This window comes from Chelonia mydas, chromosome 1 (genome assembly GCF_015237465.2).
Source record: "Chelonia mydas isolate rCheMyd1 chromosome 1, rCheMyd1.pri.v2, whole genome shotgun sequence".
Classification (NCBI taxonomy): domain Eukaryota; kingdom Metazoa; phylum Chordata; order Testudines; family Cheloniidae; genus Chelonia; species Chelonia mydas.
The window spans coordinates 216,515,120-216,534,422 of NC_057849.1; the positions used below are offsets into that span (position 1 = coordinate 216,515,120).

At 46.2% G+C, this 19,303-nt stretch overlaps 1 protein-coding gene and 1 long non-coding RNA gene across 4 annotated transcripts in view; one reads left to right on the forward strand and one right to left on the reverse strand.

Annotated features, from left to right (window-relative positions):
• The first annotated feature begins 221 nt into the window (after nt 1-221).
• LOC122462638 lies at nt 222-18,876 on the forward strand. The gene is made up of 3 exons (XR_006285327.1): nt 222-304; nt 5,153-5,283; nt 18,737-18,876. It is a non-coding gene; the product is annotated as an uncharacterized LOC122462638 (long non-coding RNA).
• The window catches only part of TSPAN11 (tetraspanin 11), a 168,338-nt gene continuing 158,261 nt past the window's right edge, over nt 9,227-19,303 (reverse strand). For 2 of the 3 annotated variants that reach the window (XM_043526621.1, XM_043526584.1), the window contains one exon: nt 13,729-15,028. In XM_043526621.1, the coding sequence (XP_043382556.1) occupies nt 14,969-15,028 (60 nt within the window). In that variant the 3' untranslated portion in view covers nt 13,729-14,968. Of the gene's footprint in view, nt 15,029-19,303 lie in introns of all 3 variants that reach the window. The other variant, XM_043526658.1, reaches the window with a different exon arrangement.

A 19,303-nucleotide genomic window follows, 5' to 3' on the forward strand; every position in this document is an offset into this window, starting at 1 on the left:
GGGGGTTCCTTAAGGTGTTGAGGACCAAACTGAGGACCCAAGGAGGTGTGGGGTTTTGGATATGAGGAAACAAATCAGATAAACCCTTATGGAATCTGGCTGTGGTATGATGGGGGAAGACTAAAAGGCCCTCAATAGACAAATGGAAGGTTGTAATGGCTGCCAGGTGCACTTTAACAGAGCTCATTGTTAGTCCCCGTGTTTTCAATTCCAACAGGTAATGGAGGATTCTCAAGAGAGGAGCTCCAGAAGCGTGCACAGAGTAACAGGAACATCAGGAAAGGCAGCGTTTCCACTTTTGCAAGTAAGTTTTTTCGTATGGTAGGCTTCCTACTATTTAGAAGTACAAACAGAATCTCAGCCGAGCAGTCAAATTATAAATTCAAGAAACATCGAGGAGTCAGACCTTGAGGTTCAGAGATATGAGGCTGGGGAGGTTCATGGTGCCTGAGTTTTGTGTCAGAAGGTCCAAGCTAAGTGGGAGGCATCAAGGCAATGTTACAGAAAGGTGAAGAAGATCTGAGTACCAGATTTGTCTGGGCCAAGAAAGTGCTATTAAGATGAAACTGTTCCTGCTCAGTTTGAGTAATGTTTTGAAGATGAGCAGGGTTGGAAGATAGGCACAGAGGAGAGCACAGGAGCAGGGAACTTGGGTAGGTGCCTCCTAAAGAACTGCAGCCTCATCCCCCCGGGAACAGAATATTTGGCATTTTGTATTGTTTGGGGTTGCAAACAGATTTACTATGGTGAGGCTCCATGCTTTGCAGATGCTGTGAAAGATCAGGTTGTTGACCTCCCAGTCGTGGTCCTGATAGAAGTTTCTGCCACGGTGTTCTGGAGGCCTGGCATGTAAACCATGAAGATCTCTGTGTGGTGGCCAATGTACCAGTTCCTATTGTTTTAGGGACTCTGTGCATAAAGACTAGGATCTTGCTCTCCCTTTTCGATTTATACAGCACATCACTGCCCTGTGGCCTATCATTACTCTGACATGATGGTCCCGAATGTCATGGAGAAAGTGCTGGCACCCGTAACAAACTGCTCTTAGTTCTGAGATGTTGATATGAAGCAACGTTTCCTGTTGGAATCACTTGCACTGTGTAGTTGAAATTCGTAGGTGAGGCCCCTAGCCTAGAGGAGAGGAATCTGTTGTGATGATGCGTGTTGGTGGTGGGTCTGAGAATGGGACTCCCACACAAACCGTCAGGGGGTCTCTCCACCAGCTGCGGGAGTCTAGTACCCATGGGAGTATGGAAACTCATACTCATAACTCATAACTTGGCACGGCTGTGTCTGTTCGGCATGTACATGGTTTTGAGACAGCCTTGAAGACATCAGAGATGTAATCTCATGTGTGGTGTAACAAATGTCAAGGCCAACATGTGACCTAGGAGCTGGAGGCTGGTTCTTACTGTTGTCTGAGGACTCTGCTGTGAAAGAATGTAGGTGTTCAGATTCCTGAGGTTTAAAATTGACTTCCAGCCTCCTTTTCTTTTGGGAAACAGGAAATATTTGAAATAAAACTCTCTTCCCAAAAATTCTAGGGGAAGCCAGTTCTATTGCCTCCTGATGCAGGAGGGATTGAACCTCTTGCTTTAAAAGATCCTCATGAGAGGGGTCCCTGAAGAGGCAGGGAGGTTGAAGTATTTGTGTTCAGAGTCTGGGGCATCTTCTGGGTACACCACAAGCGGCATAAAATGTTCTAGGGAAGGCCCTTGTACTGAAATCTCAGAGTCTGAGGTGTCATCCCTGGAGTCCAAAGGCAGGGCTCTCGGTATTGGTGCCAGGGTCAGTTCTGGGGGGCCAAGAAGGTGCAAGAGGAAGCAGAGGATGGGTGAATACTGGGAGCCTGGCTCCTGCTGTCAGATGGAAGGAGTTGGTAAGTGGGGGACATAACAGTACCAATGGGGAGCTTCTCTCGGTGCCCCTTTAGAGGGGAGACTCCGATTCCTCTCAGATGAGCAGATCCTCCTGCGAGAAGAACCTGGAGGGTGCCAGAGGACTAAAGTAATAGGCAGTCGGGACCACGGGTGGTACCAGAGCTTTAGCTGCGGATGGGAAGCAAGTTGGAGTTGACAATGCTGCTGAAGTGGCAGCAGAAATGGTATCTCTGTGCTCCAAGCGCATGCAACCCAAGGATGATGGTACCAGAGAGAGCAGAGGCTTGAAAGGATTCCATGTTATTCTGAGAGGGTGTCTGTACCAATGCCTTAGACCTTCTTGAGTCTTTCGATTCAAATGAATCTTGATGCCTGGATGGTGCCTCTCAGCACTGTTTGCTGGCAGGTTGATCTTGGGATGTCTGTTTAGGGAGCACTGATGCCTTGGTCCCGATGTCCGTTGGAGCCTCGGAGGAGTTTCAAGGACTTTCTTTTAAACCCAGTGCACTTGGACGGGATGTGAGAGTGTCCAAGCCACCTGAGACAGTCGAATGCCTGTCACTCCAGGGGAAAAATCTACTGCAGGTCTGCCAAGGAATCAGTCCTGGAGAACGGGAAAGGTAAAAGTGAGGAACCCCCCTTGAGCAGAAACTTGTGCAAAATTAGAAGAAGACGACAACGACAACCAAATACTGAAGGAGAATACAGTAAATAAAACAACATGAAAAAAGCTTCTAAGAGGCAGTCTGTTTCAAGGTGCAGGTGGTTGACATGGATTCGGAATGGAGAGTCCGCTCCTTTACATTCCCTGGTTCTGGAGCATGAGGTTGTGCAGTGCACCAGCATGGACCACAGATGCTGCTGATTCAAATCTCCGGTCAGGAGCACAGGGATGCGCACAAATCCCAGGGTGGAGCACCCATAGGGACATATACTCGAAGAAGTGCATAACATTAAACCATGAATAAGTTACAGAGCTGTTGTACAGTACATCAGAAGCCTTACAGTCCAGGTAGTAGCTCATATACTGGAAGAAGAGCTTTGACCATAATAATAATCAGTGTTTCAATGCATCTGATGACATTTACTGTGGCTTTAGCTTGAGGTGGTAGAAGATTCACTAATGCAAAAAACAAACAAACAAAAAAAAACAAAAAAACCCCAACCCACCCCTTCTTGAGAATGTAAATTGTCTGTTATGTTAATGCGGTTGGTGCCATTACAAAGAGAATGCCAATAATCCTTCAGCATATAGCAAGCAAACGTGCAGTGCTCACAGCTCGTTAAGCTAGCAAGGCATCTCTCTCTCGGCTAGCCCTGCATTCGCAGTCGGGTGACTCTGAGGCAAAGTTTGTGTAATAGCCAAGGCTAGCACTAGATGGTTTGGGGTGCCCTGCTGCTGCTGCTGCCTGGCAGAGTTGAGGTCATGCCCTTAAAGGGGTAGAACACACAAAGCTGTCTTGACTGGTTAGGAGTGGGCAGCTCGGCCAGATATGCTGTTCCACCCCAAACCACACAGTGTTCAGCCATGGGAGCTGCTGGTGTAGGGCGAGGATGCCCTGAAACAGATAGATTCTCTGAAGTTGTCCTTGATTGTGGGGCATGTCTGGGCTGGAGCCACTTTGGTGCAGTAGCTTTCAGAAGCAGATCTGACCCATTACTGATAGAAGTGTGCACTGTATCTTTGGGAGGGGTGACACAGCTCTCACACCACAACAGCAGGTGGCTCTGGTAGGCACTACAGAGGGTAGTCATTAATTACCACAATCTGGCCCTCTGGTTTGTTTGTGCTAAATCATTTTTCAGCATGTGTCTCAGTAAAGTCCATTAGTATCCATTCACATGCTGCATACCTGGTCTCCAGTTGCCTTACCTAGCTCTCTTTGCTTGTCCACAACTGCTTCCTTCCTTAATATTGTAACTTCAAAGGTATCCCATGAAGAAGGGGAGACCTTTTACAATATTAATCCATATCTTTCCCATACTTTGAGCTCATCTATCCATAGATTATAAAGCCAGAAGGTAAGTGATCATCTAGTCTGACCTTCTTCGCAATCCAGGCCATAGTTGTTCTCTGAATTAATTCCTGTTTGAACTAGAGCATGTCTTTTAGAAACCCATCCAATTTGATTTAAAAATTGCCAGCGACGGAGAATCCACTGCAGCCCTTGGTAAATTGTGCCAATGATTAAAAATGCACACCGTATTTTTAATCTGAATTGGTTTAATTTCAATTTCCAGCCACTGGATCTTGTTATATTTTTGTCTGCTAGATTGAAGAGCCCGTTATCACATTTTTGTTCTGTATGTAGGTGCTTATAAACGGTGTTCAAATCACTCCTTTAACCTCTTTGATAAGCTAAATAGGTTGAGCTCCTTGAGTCCATCACTATAAGGCATGTTTTCCAATTCTTTAATCATTCTTGTGGATCTTCTCTGAACCCTCTTCAATTTATCAACATTTTTCTTGAATTGTGGACACCAGAACTAGACACAGCATTCCAGCAGTGGTTACACCAGTGCCACATACAGGAGTAACATAACCACCTTACCCCTACTGGATATTTCCTTGTTTATACATCCAAGATCATATCTGCTCTTTTGGCCACAATGTCAGTTATCCACCATGACCCCTCCCCCAAGTCTTTTTCAGAGTCACTGCTTCCCAAGATTGATTTCCCATTGTGTTGTTCCAAGGTGTATGACTTTACATTTGGCCACATTAAAATGCATATGGTTTGATTGCGCCCACCACTTTTGCCTGTACCCCAAGTGTATTTATGACAGTGTGAATACCCTGCCTCTCTACTGGGAGGCTCACACCTGGCTATATGAACTGTCAGGTGTATTGTCCCCACCAGCTCTCTGAAGCTGGATCTCTCCTTGCTTGCAGGAAATGGGTGAAGGGTCTCCCCCACACAGCATGGTCCCTCTCCTGGGGACACTGTGAATGTCCTGCTGCTCGAGGTTCCTGGCTCAGTGCTTTTTTGGGGATGGGTGGAAAGGGCTAGAGCAGGGTACCACTGACCCCTAGGAAGGAGGAGGAGGGGGATTGTTTTGCTAGACAGAGGGACAGGGCCATGATGGTGGCTCTGGTCTCTGCACTCAACAATATCTTCAGGGCTGAGAGGCCTCTCTTCCTATGAACACCGCAGTGATCCAAACACCTTTCCATGGAGAGGATGGTTTGTAGGTGAACCATGCTGTGATGGGGTATTAAAATCTCACATTGGGCCCAAAGGGTTAAAAGTCTATACCCCTGTCCCCTCCAGACCTGCCAGGAATGCTCCAGCTGGAGGAGTGGGTCAAAAGAAGCTCAGAAGCCAGGCAAAGGGTGGTGGATAGGCTGCAGAAGAGAGGAAGCCAGATGAACGGTTGAGCCTGCGAGGGGACCACAGAGCAGGTAAGACCCACAGGCAGAGCCTTCTCCTACCACCACCCCCTTTGAGAACCATCAGGTCCTTCAGGGCCCTGATCCTTTGGACTCATTTGGTTGTAAGGTGGTTGACTGTTTGGACTATAGGGGATACACCCTGAAGTGCAGGGATCTATAGGTAGGAAGTAACCCAGGGAAGCAACTTAGACTCCCAGGGCAGACCCTGCTACTGATGCCCACAGGGCCCTGGGCTGTGACTTGGTGGAGTGAGTGGCTCTTGGTCCCCCTACCACACCGGCTCAAGGGCCTAGACCCAGATGTGAGTGGAAAGCTGAAGATCCCCAGTTTAAGGTCAGGAACAGGTACTTCTATCACCTGGTCAGCGAGGCCTGGGGCCAGAAGTTGGGTCCTCTAACCACAGGCCACTCGACCCTCTGAGCTCCCTATCACACATGCAGTTTCTCTGCCCACCTGTCCTGGGGGATTATTACATCCAGGCCTTTAGAGCTCAGGAGCTGGCTTCCCCTGCTGGTCACATGAAGACCATCCAGCAGCACATTTGTTCTGCAAAGGGGGCAGAGCAGTGCTCTGTGGTATCATCGGAGATTGTTACTCTGATTGTCACTTGCTGCCTCTACCACCCATTCCATAAAGAATTTAAACTGGTGTGTTAATGTAAAGAAGATAGGACTCTGGAGAAAATCAGTTTCTCTGTGAAAAGGCTCTGATAGTCCTTACGTGGCTGAAGATTATAAATGCCTCCAGGTGCTCAGGCAAAGTTTTAGCACTTTCACCCCTCCCTATAAGGCGAGGAAAGTTTCCATGGCCAAAGGGATAAGACTGCATGTAATATGATAACTGGAGTGCACGTTTACTCCAAGAAAACTCATACACTTTGGAATGCATGGATAATTTTTGTACTTTAGGCTGGCTTAGTGCCTTTAAGCAAATGCCAGCCATGCAAATAAAAGTACAGTTGATGGACAAATCCTGTACTCCACACCAGAAACGCGTAATAGCATGTAACAATTTTTTGAACTGACTGCAGTTTCTATGCGAACCAGACTGTCCTGTAGCAGAAATACGTTGAGCACAACAGAGGTAAGGAAGGGAAACATTTTTTAAAAATTGACCTTTTCTTGAAATCATAGAAATCTGTGCTTACGGTGAAAGATGTAAATGGGCTCTAGTGCCCCCTGGCACACCTTACACACAGGTGTGTAAGGAAGGCATTCACAGTGGGCTTATCTTGGAACCTTAGTGGGTAATACTAGAAGCACAAGCTCTGGCCTTATGAGGAGCATGTGATTGCATATAATATCATTACGAGTTGCCTGGGAGATGCCAGGAGGTGTTTGAGCAAAAACGAGACACAGTGGACACTGAAGCTGCACAGCAATGCTTAGCTGCTACAGAGCACTTTTCATCCCTAGATTTCAAAGCATTATGTAAAGGTGGGTAAATGTCATTAGCCCCATTTTATAGATGGAAAAACTGACGCGCCGCTGAGGTAAGGTCTTCTAATCCTGGGTGCCTCCGGTTCTGGGTGTCCAACTTCAGACACCGAGGATGAACCCCGGCCCTACTGAAGTCAACAGGAATTTTGCTTCAGTGGGCTCAGGATTTCATCCTGAGAGCCTGGTTTTTCAAAGTTGCAGAGCAACAAACAATTCCAACGGTTGCTCAGAGCAGACAGTGTTGGGCACTTCTGAAAATTAGAGTCTGAGAAGGAGTGAGTTGAAAACTCATGAATTTCAAATATTGGGGGGGGAGGATACATGTTTCATGAACATCTGCTCGAAAATGTCCCTATTTATTTTAACCATATCTAGTAAAAAAAAAAACCCCTCACACCCATGTAAATCAAGAGTAAGTCCACTGATTACAGTGGTGCTCCCATTAGACTTTAGCAGTGTAAGTGAGAAGAGACCCAGGTCCCATATGTCAGAAAGTTGCACAGGTGTAAAACTGGTGTAAGTGTGAGACTCTAGTCCAACAGGCACCTAAAGAACTTTATGTGCACCTGCTCTAGTGCCTAAGTGGAAGGTAGGTGCAGAAATGACTTTCAAATGTGGGAATGGTGTGATAAGCATCTGCAGGACCTCTATGAAACCAGCATTAGCTGCACCCAAATTCCGAGCATTGTGGGTGGGTCCAAGGGACAAAGTGAGACTTTCAGTATGGATGGGGGGGGGGGGGGCGTGGCAGAGTAGCGCTTGGCTAGACCTGGGCACCCTGAATTTTGGCATGATCAGGAGATGCCTAATGCATAAGGGCACAACTGGAGGTGAGCCCAGCATGCAGCACAGGAACAAAAGAGGAGCAGCTGGGACGGGAAGACCTCCAGTCATCCTGAGAGAGACTGGAGGGGGTGGGAGGAGGAAGCTTAATGATAGGCAATGTGCATCAGGCACCCAGTGGGTTGGGGAGACAGAGAAGGGACACAGGCAGGGTTTGGATGGAGGAAGGAAGCAGGAGGCTAGCTGGCCACAGGAAGGAGGGTTGGGTTAGGGACAAAGGGAGATTGGGGAGTTCTACAGCCCTGAGGCAGCTGTGAGAGAGGCGCATGCTCTTCACCTTCTAGCAGTGCATAGCAGTTATGGTTGTGTTTCCTGGGGCTCACCAAGCTGGAGGCCAGGCATAGAAGCACAGACTCCACTAGGATGGCATCCAAACCCTCTGTGGTGAGCTCAAGGACAACCTGGAGACCAGGAGCCAGCGGAACCCATAAACTATCCGTGGCTGAGAATGTCACCATAGTCCTGGGCATCACGGCAACTGGCCTCTTTGCAGTTAACAATTGACCAGACTATGGCTATCAGCCAGTCTGTGCTCTCTAATGGTAACAAGCTGCTCCAATCACTATCATAAGCTGATGCTCACTTTCCTGTCTCATATGAATGTTTTTGTTTCATGTCACAGCTAAACCCCATTTATCTCCTTTATTCTTCTTGTATTGTTGGAGGAGACAGTTTCCACTCCTGCTAACACACTGAGCCGCCAGTCACCATGCAGCCACTAAGATTTCCTTATCCCAAAGCCATTAGCCATGTCTTGATAAATTACCCAGTGTATTTTGGATAAGCCTTGTTTTTTAAATAGATGCAGCTGGTAAAAAAATACTATAGACTTAACTGGGCAGAAAATTGGGGTGTTGAGAGAAATGATTTGCAGCTGTAGTACCAAAAAGATGAAATGACAAAAGTTTCGGCGGTAAGGCTCTTAAGCTGCAGTCCGTGAGGATTGGAACTTTCTTGAAAAATCACTATGAAACACAATGTAGGCCACTTTGGTAAAACACAGATTATCTGGGGAAAATCTGATCACTGAACCCAACGTGGGAGAGATTAAATTCTGCTTTGATTGACAGCTCTGCCTTCCCCTCACTGGCAGGTTATTCCTGCCTTAAACTCAAAGTCAGTGCAAAGGGACCCTGGCTGATTTTATTCTACTAGGTCTCAGCATTGCAAGTGTTTCCCACTGAAGAGCCGGGCATCCCAGATGAATAAATGAAAGGGGCAGCACAAAAGAAAAGGGGACTTGAAGGACATCCCTCAGGGAAGGGAACAGGCAGGACTTGAATTGGTTAGTTAAGACCAACCAATTGTCCCCATGTAACCATGACCAATATGTTTCAAATTTAGGTGCCCCAAATCACAAACCTAAATTCCATATACAGTGTCACCTAAGTAAGAAGCCTATTTTTAAAGGTTTTTGGAACATCTGGAAATCAAGTCACTTTTAATAGATATTTAAAAATATATTTACGAGGCTAATGTTAGGAGGAACCTACACGTGAATATTTTGACCTACATGTTTTGAATGAAAGACTGGAAATGCAAAAATATATATTAAAAACACAAACAAACAAAGAAACATAAAAATCAAAGTGTGTAGTGATTTATTTTGCCCACACATCTGTCAAAATGATATGTCTCCATGGACCTGTCTTAGCGTCTCCATCCCCATGTCAAATAGCAGATTGCTTCTAAGGCAAGGAAACAAAATGAGACTGCACTGGAACAGATGTGCCATAAATCTATTTAGGGCTGGTAGTGTCCCCACAAAATGAGAAAGTGCTTAGGCAGAGAAATGAGGAATAACATTTGTTACTACATCAGACACCTTACCTGCAACTAGTATAGGAGCACACTTTTGCTTTACTTACAGTACAATCAGCACAGAAAAATATCTATTTGTTGTTAATATTGAGCTGCTTTTTATTGATAGTTTTCAAAATACTGTACTCTGGTGAGTAATTAGCATTATCCCCATTTCCCAGAGAGGGGAAACTGAGGCACAGAGCTGTGACATACTCAACACTGCACAGTGAATTGGTGGCAAACCTGAGATTTTCCCATCTGCCAGTCCAATGCCCAATCCACCAGACCATGCTCTCAACCCTTAAAGTCCTTTCAAATTTAATGGCGATGAAACCATTAGAATTCTTTAGAAACTGCTGTACTAACCTACTGATTTTAATAGAGTGAAGAGCCATACTATAGCAGGGCTATAATGTCTATTCAGTACAATTCCATAGGGTTTTTGATAAGGGAAATTTTTACCATCCAGGGACTAAAAAAACAATTTCTATTTCACTGAAATGAAATAAAATGTACTTATGGGACTTAGTTCTGATTTAAATTCTATGCCTTTATTCACTGAAAGATTATAGTACCACAGAGAACAGCATAACAATCAGTCAAATATGGCAAGAAATAGGCACAGTAAGATACACTGGGATTTTTTGACAAGGCAAAAGTTGGTGTAACAGCTGTTATGCTGGAGTTCTGGACTCTGCTATTAACGTAATGCAGCATTTTTACATTACTCTAACTGATGGACTGTTTACATTACAATTTCAAACAAGCTGATAATGTGTATTTTATAAAAGTATAATATGGCAAAAGTGCTTTTCCTCCACTGAATTTTATGTCTGACTGGGGGGCATATTTGTGTCCACTGCTTTAGACGGTATACAAGTTTGAGGCTTAGTTCTTTATATTGTTTAATATCCTCTCCAGCTGTACTTTTGATTGTGCAGCCCCTTTTTGAGAGCTAGCGAGACTTTATCTAACACGAAATGAAAGCCACTGTGCAAAGTGACACTTTCCACTTTGAATTTTTTTTAAAGCAGTCAGTTAATATCCTGATGAATTCTACACCACCGTTATGCAAAAGCTACTTTTATCAACAAAAAAGCTACTTGCTGTCTGTAAGGAGGTGATGTTCACAATTTGGCCTGGACAGAATACACTCACATTTTATAAAGTACAAATTTAGGCCTCAATCCTACAATTGACAGTCTGCCCACATGATGTCAGTTCCTAGATCTGAGTCTTACCTCCTTCCTGGAATGTAACTTTATGGGTAACAAATATCAGTGAAAAACACACTTCAATCTATGCTGCTTTCATCCCCAAATTGGCTGTTCATGGGGTTTGCCCTGCAGATCTCGTCTGACCCAGCCACTTGTTCCTTCTCTGTCAGGGAGAAGCTCCAACTCATCTTATATTTCTTGAATGGAGCTAACTGGACCTCTTGTAACCTCAGAATGACTCAGTAAAAACACCTTGTCAGATATATGTACGGTCCAAGCATCTGACTCAAGATAATGCAGCAGAAAAGCCCTGGAATCTGTCACCCTGTTATACTTCCTTTCATTAGCCCTTCATTTGCAGCTGTCACATTATTTAGCATGGATAACATGGACAGTAGCCTACGACATAGAGGAAGGCTGCTTGAGTATCTGTTTGCACTGCTATAAAAACGAACAGGTTCTACTTACCATTGCAACAAACATACGGCTTCTCAGCCTAGCCCTTCCTATCATTTCTCATTCGGTATCAAGATGCTGACTCCCATTGCCATTCAGCCCAGGATACCAGCCTCAATTGCCCACTTGTTAAATTTTCGAACAAGCACCTTTGTGCGTTCTCCCATGCTGCCCCTCATGTTTGGAGGCGCTCCCCATAAACATCCACAGAGCTACCTCCTCCTCCTCCTTCAAAACCCTCCTTAAACCTCTCCTTTGCTGGGATGACTATAAGAAACTTTACAACAGTTTAGGCTGCAGGTATGCTGAGATCACTTCCTCTCATGCTGACCAGCATTGTCTCACTGTGTCCTTGTACTCCCCCATTGGTCTGTCTTTACCTGTTATCTCTTGTCTAATACTGACATTGTAAGCTCTTTGGGGCAGAGATAGGGGTTTTTTGGTTCTGCATTTGTATTGTGCCTAGCATAATGGGGTTCTGGTCCATGACTAGAGTGTCTAGGCCTCATGGTAATATAAATAATACAAAAATAGTAAGTTCAGGTAAAGTAATGGGTTGTATCAATAGAGTTTTATCTCAAGTAGGTTAAAAATAAAAGTAATAGGGATTATTCAGCTGGTTGTTGATGGAGGTGCACACACAGGATCACCAAATATGTCATAAACGACCCTTTACCTCAAATGCATGCATTGCCTCCCACCTTTCCCTAACCTATGCTGTTTGGCAGTCCTAGCCTCAAACAGAAGTTTACTGGTGTTAATCTGTAAAACAAGGAGGTGGGAACTAGCAAACAATTGCTGGTAAAAACCTGGCAGCTGAGTTAAAGAGACAGCCAGTGATTTAAAAGACGCCAAATATAACTTGGGCTATGCCTACACTACATCATTTACAGGAGCGCAGCCGCACCGATGCCGCTGTAGCGCTTCTGGTGAAGATGCTCTAAGCCGATAGGAGAGAGCTCTCCCATCAGCTCAATAACTCGTGCCTCCTCGAGAGGTGGTAGCTATGTCGACGGGAGAAGCTCTCCAGTCGACATAGCGCTGTCTACACCAGCACTTAGGTCGGTGTAACTTATGTTGCTCAGGGGTTGTGGCTTATTCACACCCCTGAGCGATGTAAGTTATACTGAAGTAATTTGTAGTGTAGACATAGCCTCAGTGAAGTAGCAGGTCCATAGAATATAGCTAGCTGGAATGACTGTGTTACAGAGGCATATAAGGCTATGAGAATCTGAAAATCATTAATATTACACACAAAACAACATATATAAAGTTGTCCTTAAATAAAGTATCTTTTCTTACAGTTTATCTTAAAACAAGTCTCAGAGGTATTGCTGGCAATAGAAAAATGACTATTCTTACACATATTTAAGTAATAGTAATCAAGTGTCAAGTAACACACCCAAGTGTAATTTGTGAAACTGCATCTACTTTGGGTTCACTTGTATTTTGCAAAACTGTCGAATCTCTCATAAAATTACAAGTGTATTTTTTAAATTATATATAAAGAAGTGGGTGTTTCCTTCTATTTTGCAACTGCGTAATCAAGAACTAACTATGTGGCAGCAGAATCATTTTTTACTGAAAGAATTTCACTGTCCTGAAAGAGAGAATCGGAGAGAAAATTGATTACACCTCTAGCCATCTGTTCCATCTAGGCACCCATTCCAGCTATCTAATCATGTACCCATCCTGTGCTCATCAAAGTGGTTTCTGAGCAATTTGGCAATCACAGCAAAGTGACAGCAATTCAGCTTTGTTTTTAATGCTATTTCTTTTTATTTATTCTGCGTAACTATAAGGTTCGTTAGCAAAATAACCCTTATACCTAAGTGGAGTTAATATAATGCATCTTATTCTGATGACAGACAACAGTTGAATGATGTAGTGTAGTATTTCAGAATCTTTGGAAAAAGAGATTTTTCTCCTCTGAATCAGGATCCCTAAGCTGTGCACAAAATCTCCTCTTCTATCAGTTAGGTTTGTGCTGGTAGTCTGCAATAAAGCAGTAAAGCTAAAAGGTGTAATGGAGGCACTTCGGATAAATATGGAACAGCAACAAGAGGCAATGCAAAAGCGGATGCGCTCCCACTGTTGCCTCCTACTCAAAATCTTCCCAGAGGCCCTACATTATAATTGAACATACTTCTAAATCAGGGGTTCTCAAACTTCATTGCACCACGACCCCCTTCTGATAACAACAATTACTATAGGACCCCCGGTGCGGGGGGGCTGAAGCCTGAGCCTAAGCCCCATCACCCCGGGCGGGAGGCCAAAGCCCAAGGGCTTCAGCCCCAGGCAGGGGGCCTCTATCCCAGGGGTCTCAAACTCAAATGACCACGAGGACCACAGGAGGACTAGTACATTGGCCCGAGGGCCGCATCACTGACACCCCCACCCCCGCTGCCCCCGGCCCTGCCCCCACTCCATCCCTTCCATGAGGCCCCGCCCCTGCCCCGCCTCTTCCCACCCCTTCCCTGCCCCCATTCCAACCCTTTCCCCGAAGTCCCCACCCCAACTCTGGCCCCTCTCTGCCCCCAGGGGGTGCAGGAGGGGTGCAGGGTGTGGCGGGGGCTCAGGGCAGGGAGTTGGGGTGCAGGAGGGAGTGCGGGGTATGGCAGAGGGTTGGGGTGCAGGCAGGGGGCTCAGGGCAGGGAGTTGGGGTGCAGCATGGGGTTGGGGTGCAGGCAGGGGGCTCAGGGCAGGGGCTTGGGGTTACCTAGAGCGGCTCCGGGATGGCAGCTCCCTGCCTGCCAGCTCCGCTCAGCAGCCAGAACCATGTCACTGCGGCCCAGGGGAGGGAGGGGTGTGGGTGGGGGCACAGGGCTCCGTGCGCTGCTTTTGCTGCTCCTCCAGGTACCTCCCCCGAAACTCCCACTGGCTGCGGTTCCCCGTTCCTGGCCAATGGGAGCTGCGTGGGGCGGTGCCTGGAAGCCAGGGCAACGCACTGAGCCCTCTGCCCCTCCCCCTGGGCGGCAGGGACGTTGTGCCGGCCACTTCAGGGAGCGGCGGGGGCAAGCCCGCCGGTCGGATTCGGCCCGCGGGCTGTAGTTTGCTCACCCCTGGCCTGGAGGTGGGCTGGGGGGGAGCACAGGCCGCAGGAAATGCGACCCACATGTTTGAGACCCCTGCTCTAACCTGAGCCACTTCAGCCCTGGGAGCTGGGGCTCGGGCTTCAGCCCCAAGCCCCAGAAAGTCTAAGCCAGCCCTGGCGCCCCCACTTTGGGGTCCCGACCCACAGTCTGAGAACCATTGTTCTAAATCAAATCTAGCTGAAATGCAGCCAGTCTACTCATCTAGTACCCTCTGCTGGGCTATTCCTGGTGCAGCTCTGGCAGCAGGGCCAGTCTATTACCCCCTGTCTGACACAAAAGGTGCTGTGACTGCAAGGAGGGAGTCCTGGAGGGAGGGGGAGACAGACACAGACTGGAAAAAAAACAAAACTAAAAAGCAAAAAGTTGGCATTGTTATGAAATATAAAAAAATCCCTCCATTTCCAAAAATAAAGCTAGTTGCTCAAGTTACATTATCCTACAGTCATGAAGATATTTCTGTTAAACTAAGAATATCTGGGATGACTATGTAGAGGATAACCTGTTACTGCATGATGCAGATTGTGGAGCTACAAAAGAATGTCTTTACAAACCATACTGCATAAAAGTAGTAACGCTTTAAAAAAAAAATCGTGTCCAGAAAACAATAGAAAATATTTTTTTCTCTTCTCAGTTAAGAATTATTTCAAGGTAGATTGCAAAGTGTTCCAGGCAGTGACCTTGCTAAAATTCATCTCAATTTAAGGCATATCAACATGAACAGAGAAGGAGGCTATAAATATGGCCCATTAAGCATGCACAGGTAATACTGACACTGATACACGTTGAAATGTTGCTTCTCTAGATTGTGCATTAAGGCAAAGAGAGCGGAGACTTTTAGTCTTCAGTAGGAGTTCATTTTAATTCTTCCGTGTAGACAGCAGGTAAAAATCATCCCACAGCTCTGTGTTTAAAACAAAACAAAAATAAATTATTGCACCACGTCAGTAGTGGATGGGAAACATTAATGCATTTTAGAAGATATAATCCAATTTCATTGAACCAAAAGAAAATTTTTAAAAGGCCTTTTTATTTGCATAGTAATCAAATTTCCATTCAGTCAGATATGGATTTTGTTTTTCCATTAATACCTTATTGACAAACAGAACTCTAAAATGTCAGCAACAACGATTCCTTATACAGAACAAAACGAGCTCTTATGATGCCTGATTTCTATGTCCGCCACAGGGGTGGACTTTAGGCCGAAGCTCACTGCACATCCAGGGGCCCTTCTTCCTGCTGCCAGACAATTGATGGCTCTGGTGAGGTACTGCTTGTTGACCTGCACCCCTGCAAGGTGCCGAGCACATCCTGGGAGGCTCTGAAAGCTACCACTCCCACTTAAGTCAATGCATCTCATCCTGCTGCCACTGTGAAGTCAGTGTGAATGTCCACATTGATTTTAGTGTGGGCAGCATTAGGGCTAACAGCTCAGCATCTCAGACCAGATTCATTGACCACCTGCTCTCCCAGCACTCTTAGACCCCTGTTCCCTGCTCAGCTTCTTCCCATTCATCTGCACTCAGGACTGACACACACTGTGCTGGAAACCAGCTCTTCCGCCTATACTTTGCTCTCTGCACTCTGCATTGGATCAGCCTTTGCCGTTGCTTGGCAGCTGGGGGATATTGTTGGTGTACGGAGGTCAGGAGTCCAGTCACAGGTAAGATGAGGCTGGATGGTATCCTGCCTGTCCTACTTTGCCCAAAACACAGGTGCTGTCCTGCCCCCAACACATCTGCATGTCAGCTATGTCCTTTCAAAGTGGGACAAGAGAAGCACCAACCACCTAATCCTCGTTCCTCAACGTATGATTTCTGTTGGTGTTGGGAGCGTGGCGGGGGGAGGCTTATGGGATCAGGCCCTGTCAAGGAGAGCCAGGTCGACAGATTTCTCAAAGACAGCACCTGTGTCCTGACTGGAGTCCTTGGCATTCATCTCCTCTGCTGTTTTTTTCTTACCTTTGTCTTGTTTGTTACAGTAGGTTAATTTCTGGCAGCTATTTTTCCATGCTCCAGAATGTTAACATCACCATTCTATTTATAGTTCCTGTGCTGACACTTGGTAATGAAAATATATTTTCACGACTTGTATGCGGTTCTCTGGCTTTCTCCTTTTCACCCCCCTTGACCCTACTGCTTATTTCTTGGATGAATGAGACTTTTCATGCTGCCAGGCAAAATTAGATGAGGAGTATTTCCAAGTTGAAAATGATTTAACCACCCCCCAAACCAGTCTCATTTAAATTTATGAGACCAATCTGATTGTTCCTTGAGCACTGACCATATTATCAGAACTCTGGATATCTCCAGAGATGTAGATTAATAAAGAACTGCAGAGATTAGGCAAAAAAAATCCCGTTTCAAATCCAGATCTTGCCTGTGCTTAGACAGAACATATAGAGAAGCCTAACCATAGCTAGGTTAGGCAGCTGGAACGTCATTCAGAGGAAAGTAGACACTGAATCTTGGTCTTGGGGCTTAGCAAACAAGCAAAGGTGCAAATGATATTTTACACTTTAGTGCATTTCTGAGCTATAAATCAGCCCAATGCAGAGGACCCAGGCCAGGCCACTCCCACCACTTAAACCCATGTGGCCAAATCCTGATCCTGCTGACACTGATGACAAATTTTCATTGACTTTGAGAATGGGATTTGGTGCTAAAGCACAAAGCTGGGTCCCAGCACCTTTTCTCTGTAGCTAGGTCAGGCATAGGACAGATGTGGGGGAGACGGGTGAGAAGTCTTCTTCCTCAGACTATGGGGCAGTTGAGGGGATGCTCCATAAAAGTGACGTCGGTCTGATGGTCATGGTAGCCACCGTTGGGCCTTATGCAGTCCTCTGTGGGGCAAAGGACCAGCAGACCTAAACTGGGTGGGACTCTCTGGCCAGCCCATGCCTCGACCCTGCAGCGATGAGCACTGTGCTGAGCATGAAGTCTGCTCCTCTGGCATGCTCACCCTCCCAGCCCCCTCCTTCGCAACAGGACTCCATTACTCCCACTGCATGTGGCCCAGATCTCTACCCTATCATGCAGCACTTCAGTGATGTGGGGGCCCTGAAGTGGCTGCCTCTGCTCTGGGGAAAATTTCATCTTGAATGCTAGAGAATCTCAGCGAGTTTGCTCATTTGCTAAAGCAGGGCATTCGCCCTTTGAATGTGCATGCAGTGCATGTGGATCTGCTGTCACGTCCATTTTCTGCCTCAGCTGCTGTTACTAATAAGGCTTTGATGCACTGGGTCACATCTTGACTTAATTGCAGTCAGACTTTCTTGGCAGGTCATTTAAACAGAACATCGCCATGAAGCTGAAGCAGGTGCTTGTTTTCCAGGTCCATGACGGGGTGGGGGCTGTCAACTGAGCAAGGGAGGGAGCTGCAAAACCTCTACAACCAACTCACAGACAAGACAGCTTATTACTAGTTTGACAGTGCATAGTAAACACATAGGGCCTGATTCTCATTTATACCAAAGCCACTTTATACAGCTCTAGGAGTGGAAAGGGCCTTAGAGTGAGTGTAAATGTCATTTACTCCCCCTTTAAGGTCTCTCTGCGCTGTAGAGCAGCCTTTGTGTATATGAAAATCCGGCCCACAAATCTGAAAGCGCTGCTGGACTGCACGCAGAGGCTCGGCTCTAAACAGAAATAACAAAAAGACCTTTTTGTTGCAGGAGAGAGTTCAGACTGAGGTCCAGTCCTGGCAATCAGAGATGGCTCCACGCACCACTGGGTTGAAAAAAAGCACACAACTGATTACTGCTGGTGCCCTGGCTTCGTTATTATTTGTATGGCAGTGGCATCTACGTGCTCCAGTGAAAGAGCAGGGGCCCATTGGGCTAGGCCCAGTACACACACATATAAGAGCTCTACATCTATGATGAGAGACGACAGGTGGATACAGCAAAGAGATGGGGAACACAAGTTAACAGTGAGATGGCCATAATCTGATCCAAAGACCATTGAAGTCAATGGAAAGACTCCAATTTACTTCAGTGGGCTTAGGATCCGTCCCCTCATGCACAGAAATCACCTTGGCATCTTTGGGTGGGGAATGACCCTTTTTTAGTTTTGCTTCCTCTCGAGGTCACTTCTGATTCTGTGATGCCTGTTACCATCATGTATTACACATGCCCTGTGCCAAAGGCATCTGTGATACCTGCTAGGGATCCGACCACCTTGTCTGCTGCCTGACTCATTTTAAAACAACACCTTTATTGGCTCATTTTAAGTTCTGTAATTATCTGTGTGCAGGTCAGATTCCATGATGCTTTGGGGACTAGCCAGGGTCTGACTCTCATGCTGCCTGACTTTAATGGGTTATTACACTTTAATGAGCTCCTCCATGCTGCTCCGTGGGCTGCTGAGCAAACAGGAACTGGGTGAGGATGTACTGCTTTCGAGATCAGCAATTTTTGCAGCTCAAAAAGGCAAAACCTGAAATTGTTCTCAAAAGCTCGTCTGCTTGAAATTCGAAGTCCAGCTACCTCATGTGCTATCAACAATAGTCAAAAGCACGTTTGACATGTGGCACTTTTTATACTTGCCAGCAAAGAGGAAAGTTAATGCCAGAGGTGGTTGAGCAATTATTATGTCACGTTTTCTTATACTAGGTAATGGTGCCCAATACGCTCCATAAGATGCTACAGCCATCAGACGCATTTTCGGGGAGGAAGTACCGTCTAACTGTTAGAGCAAGGATGACGAAGGGGAAGTCAAGCTAGAGGGAGAAAAGGCAGGCCGCTAGGAAGTTCTGAAGTGGTGGCGGTGGCAATAACAGCAGTGGTTGTGCAGTGGGAGTGGGACTGTGCAAACCACAACATCAGTTCAGGTTTGTTAACCACTTGTGAACCTTGGCTAATGTTCATGAACATGTTAGAACTGAACATAAGAACAGCCATACTGGGTCAGACCAATGGTTCATCTAGCCCAATATCCTGTCTTCTGACAGTGGCCAATGCCAGGTGCCCAGAGGGAATGAACAGAACAGGTAATCATCAGGTGATCCATCTCCTGTCGCCCATTCCCAGCTTCTGGAAAACAGAGGCTAGGGACACCATCCCTGCCCATCCTGGCTCATAGCCATTGATGGACCTATCCTCCAGGAACTTTAGTTCTTTTTTGAACCCTGTTATAGTCTTGGCCTTCACAACATCCTCTGGCAAGGAGTTCCACAGGTT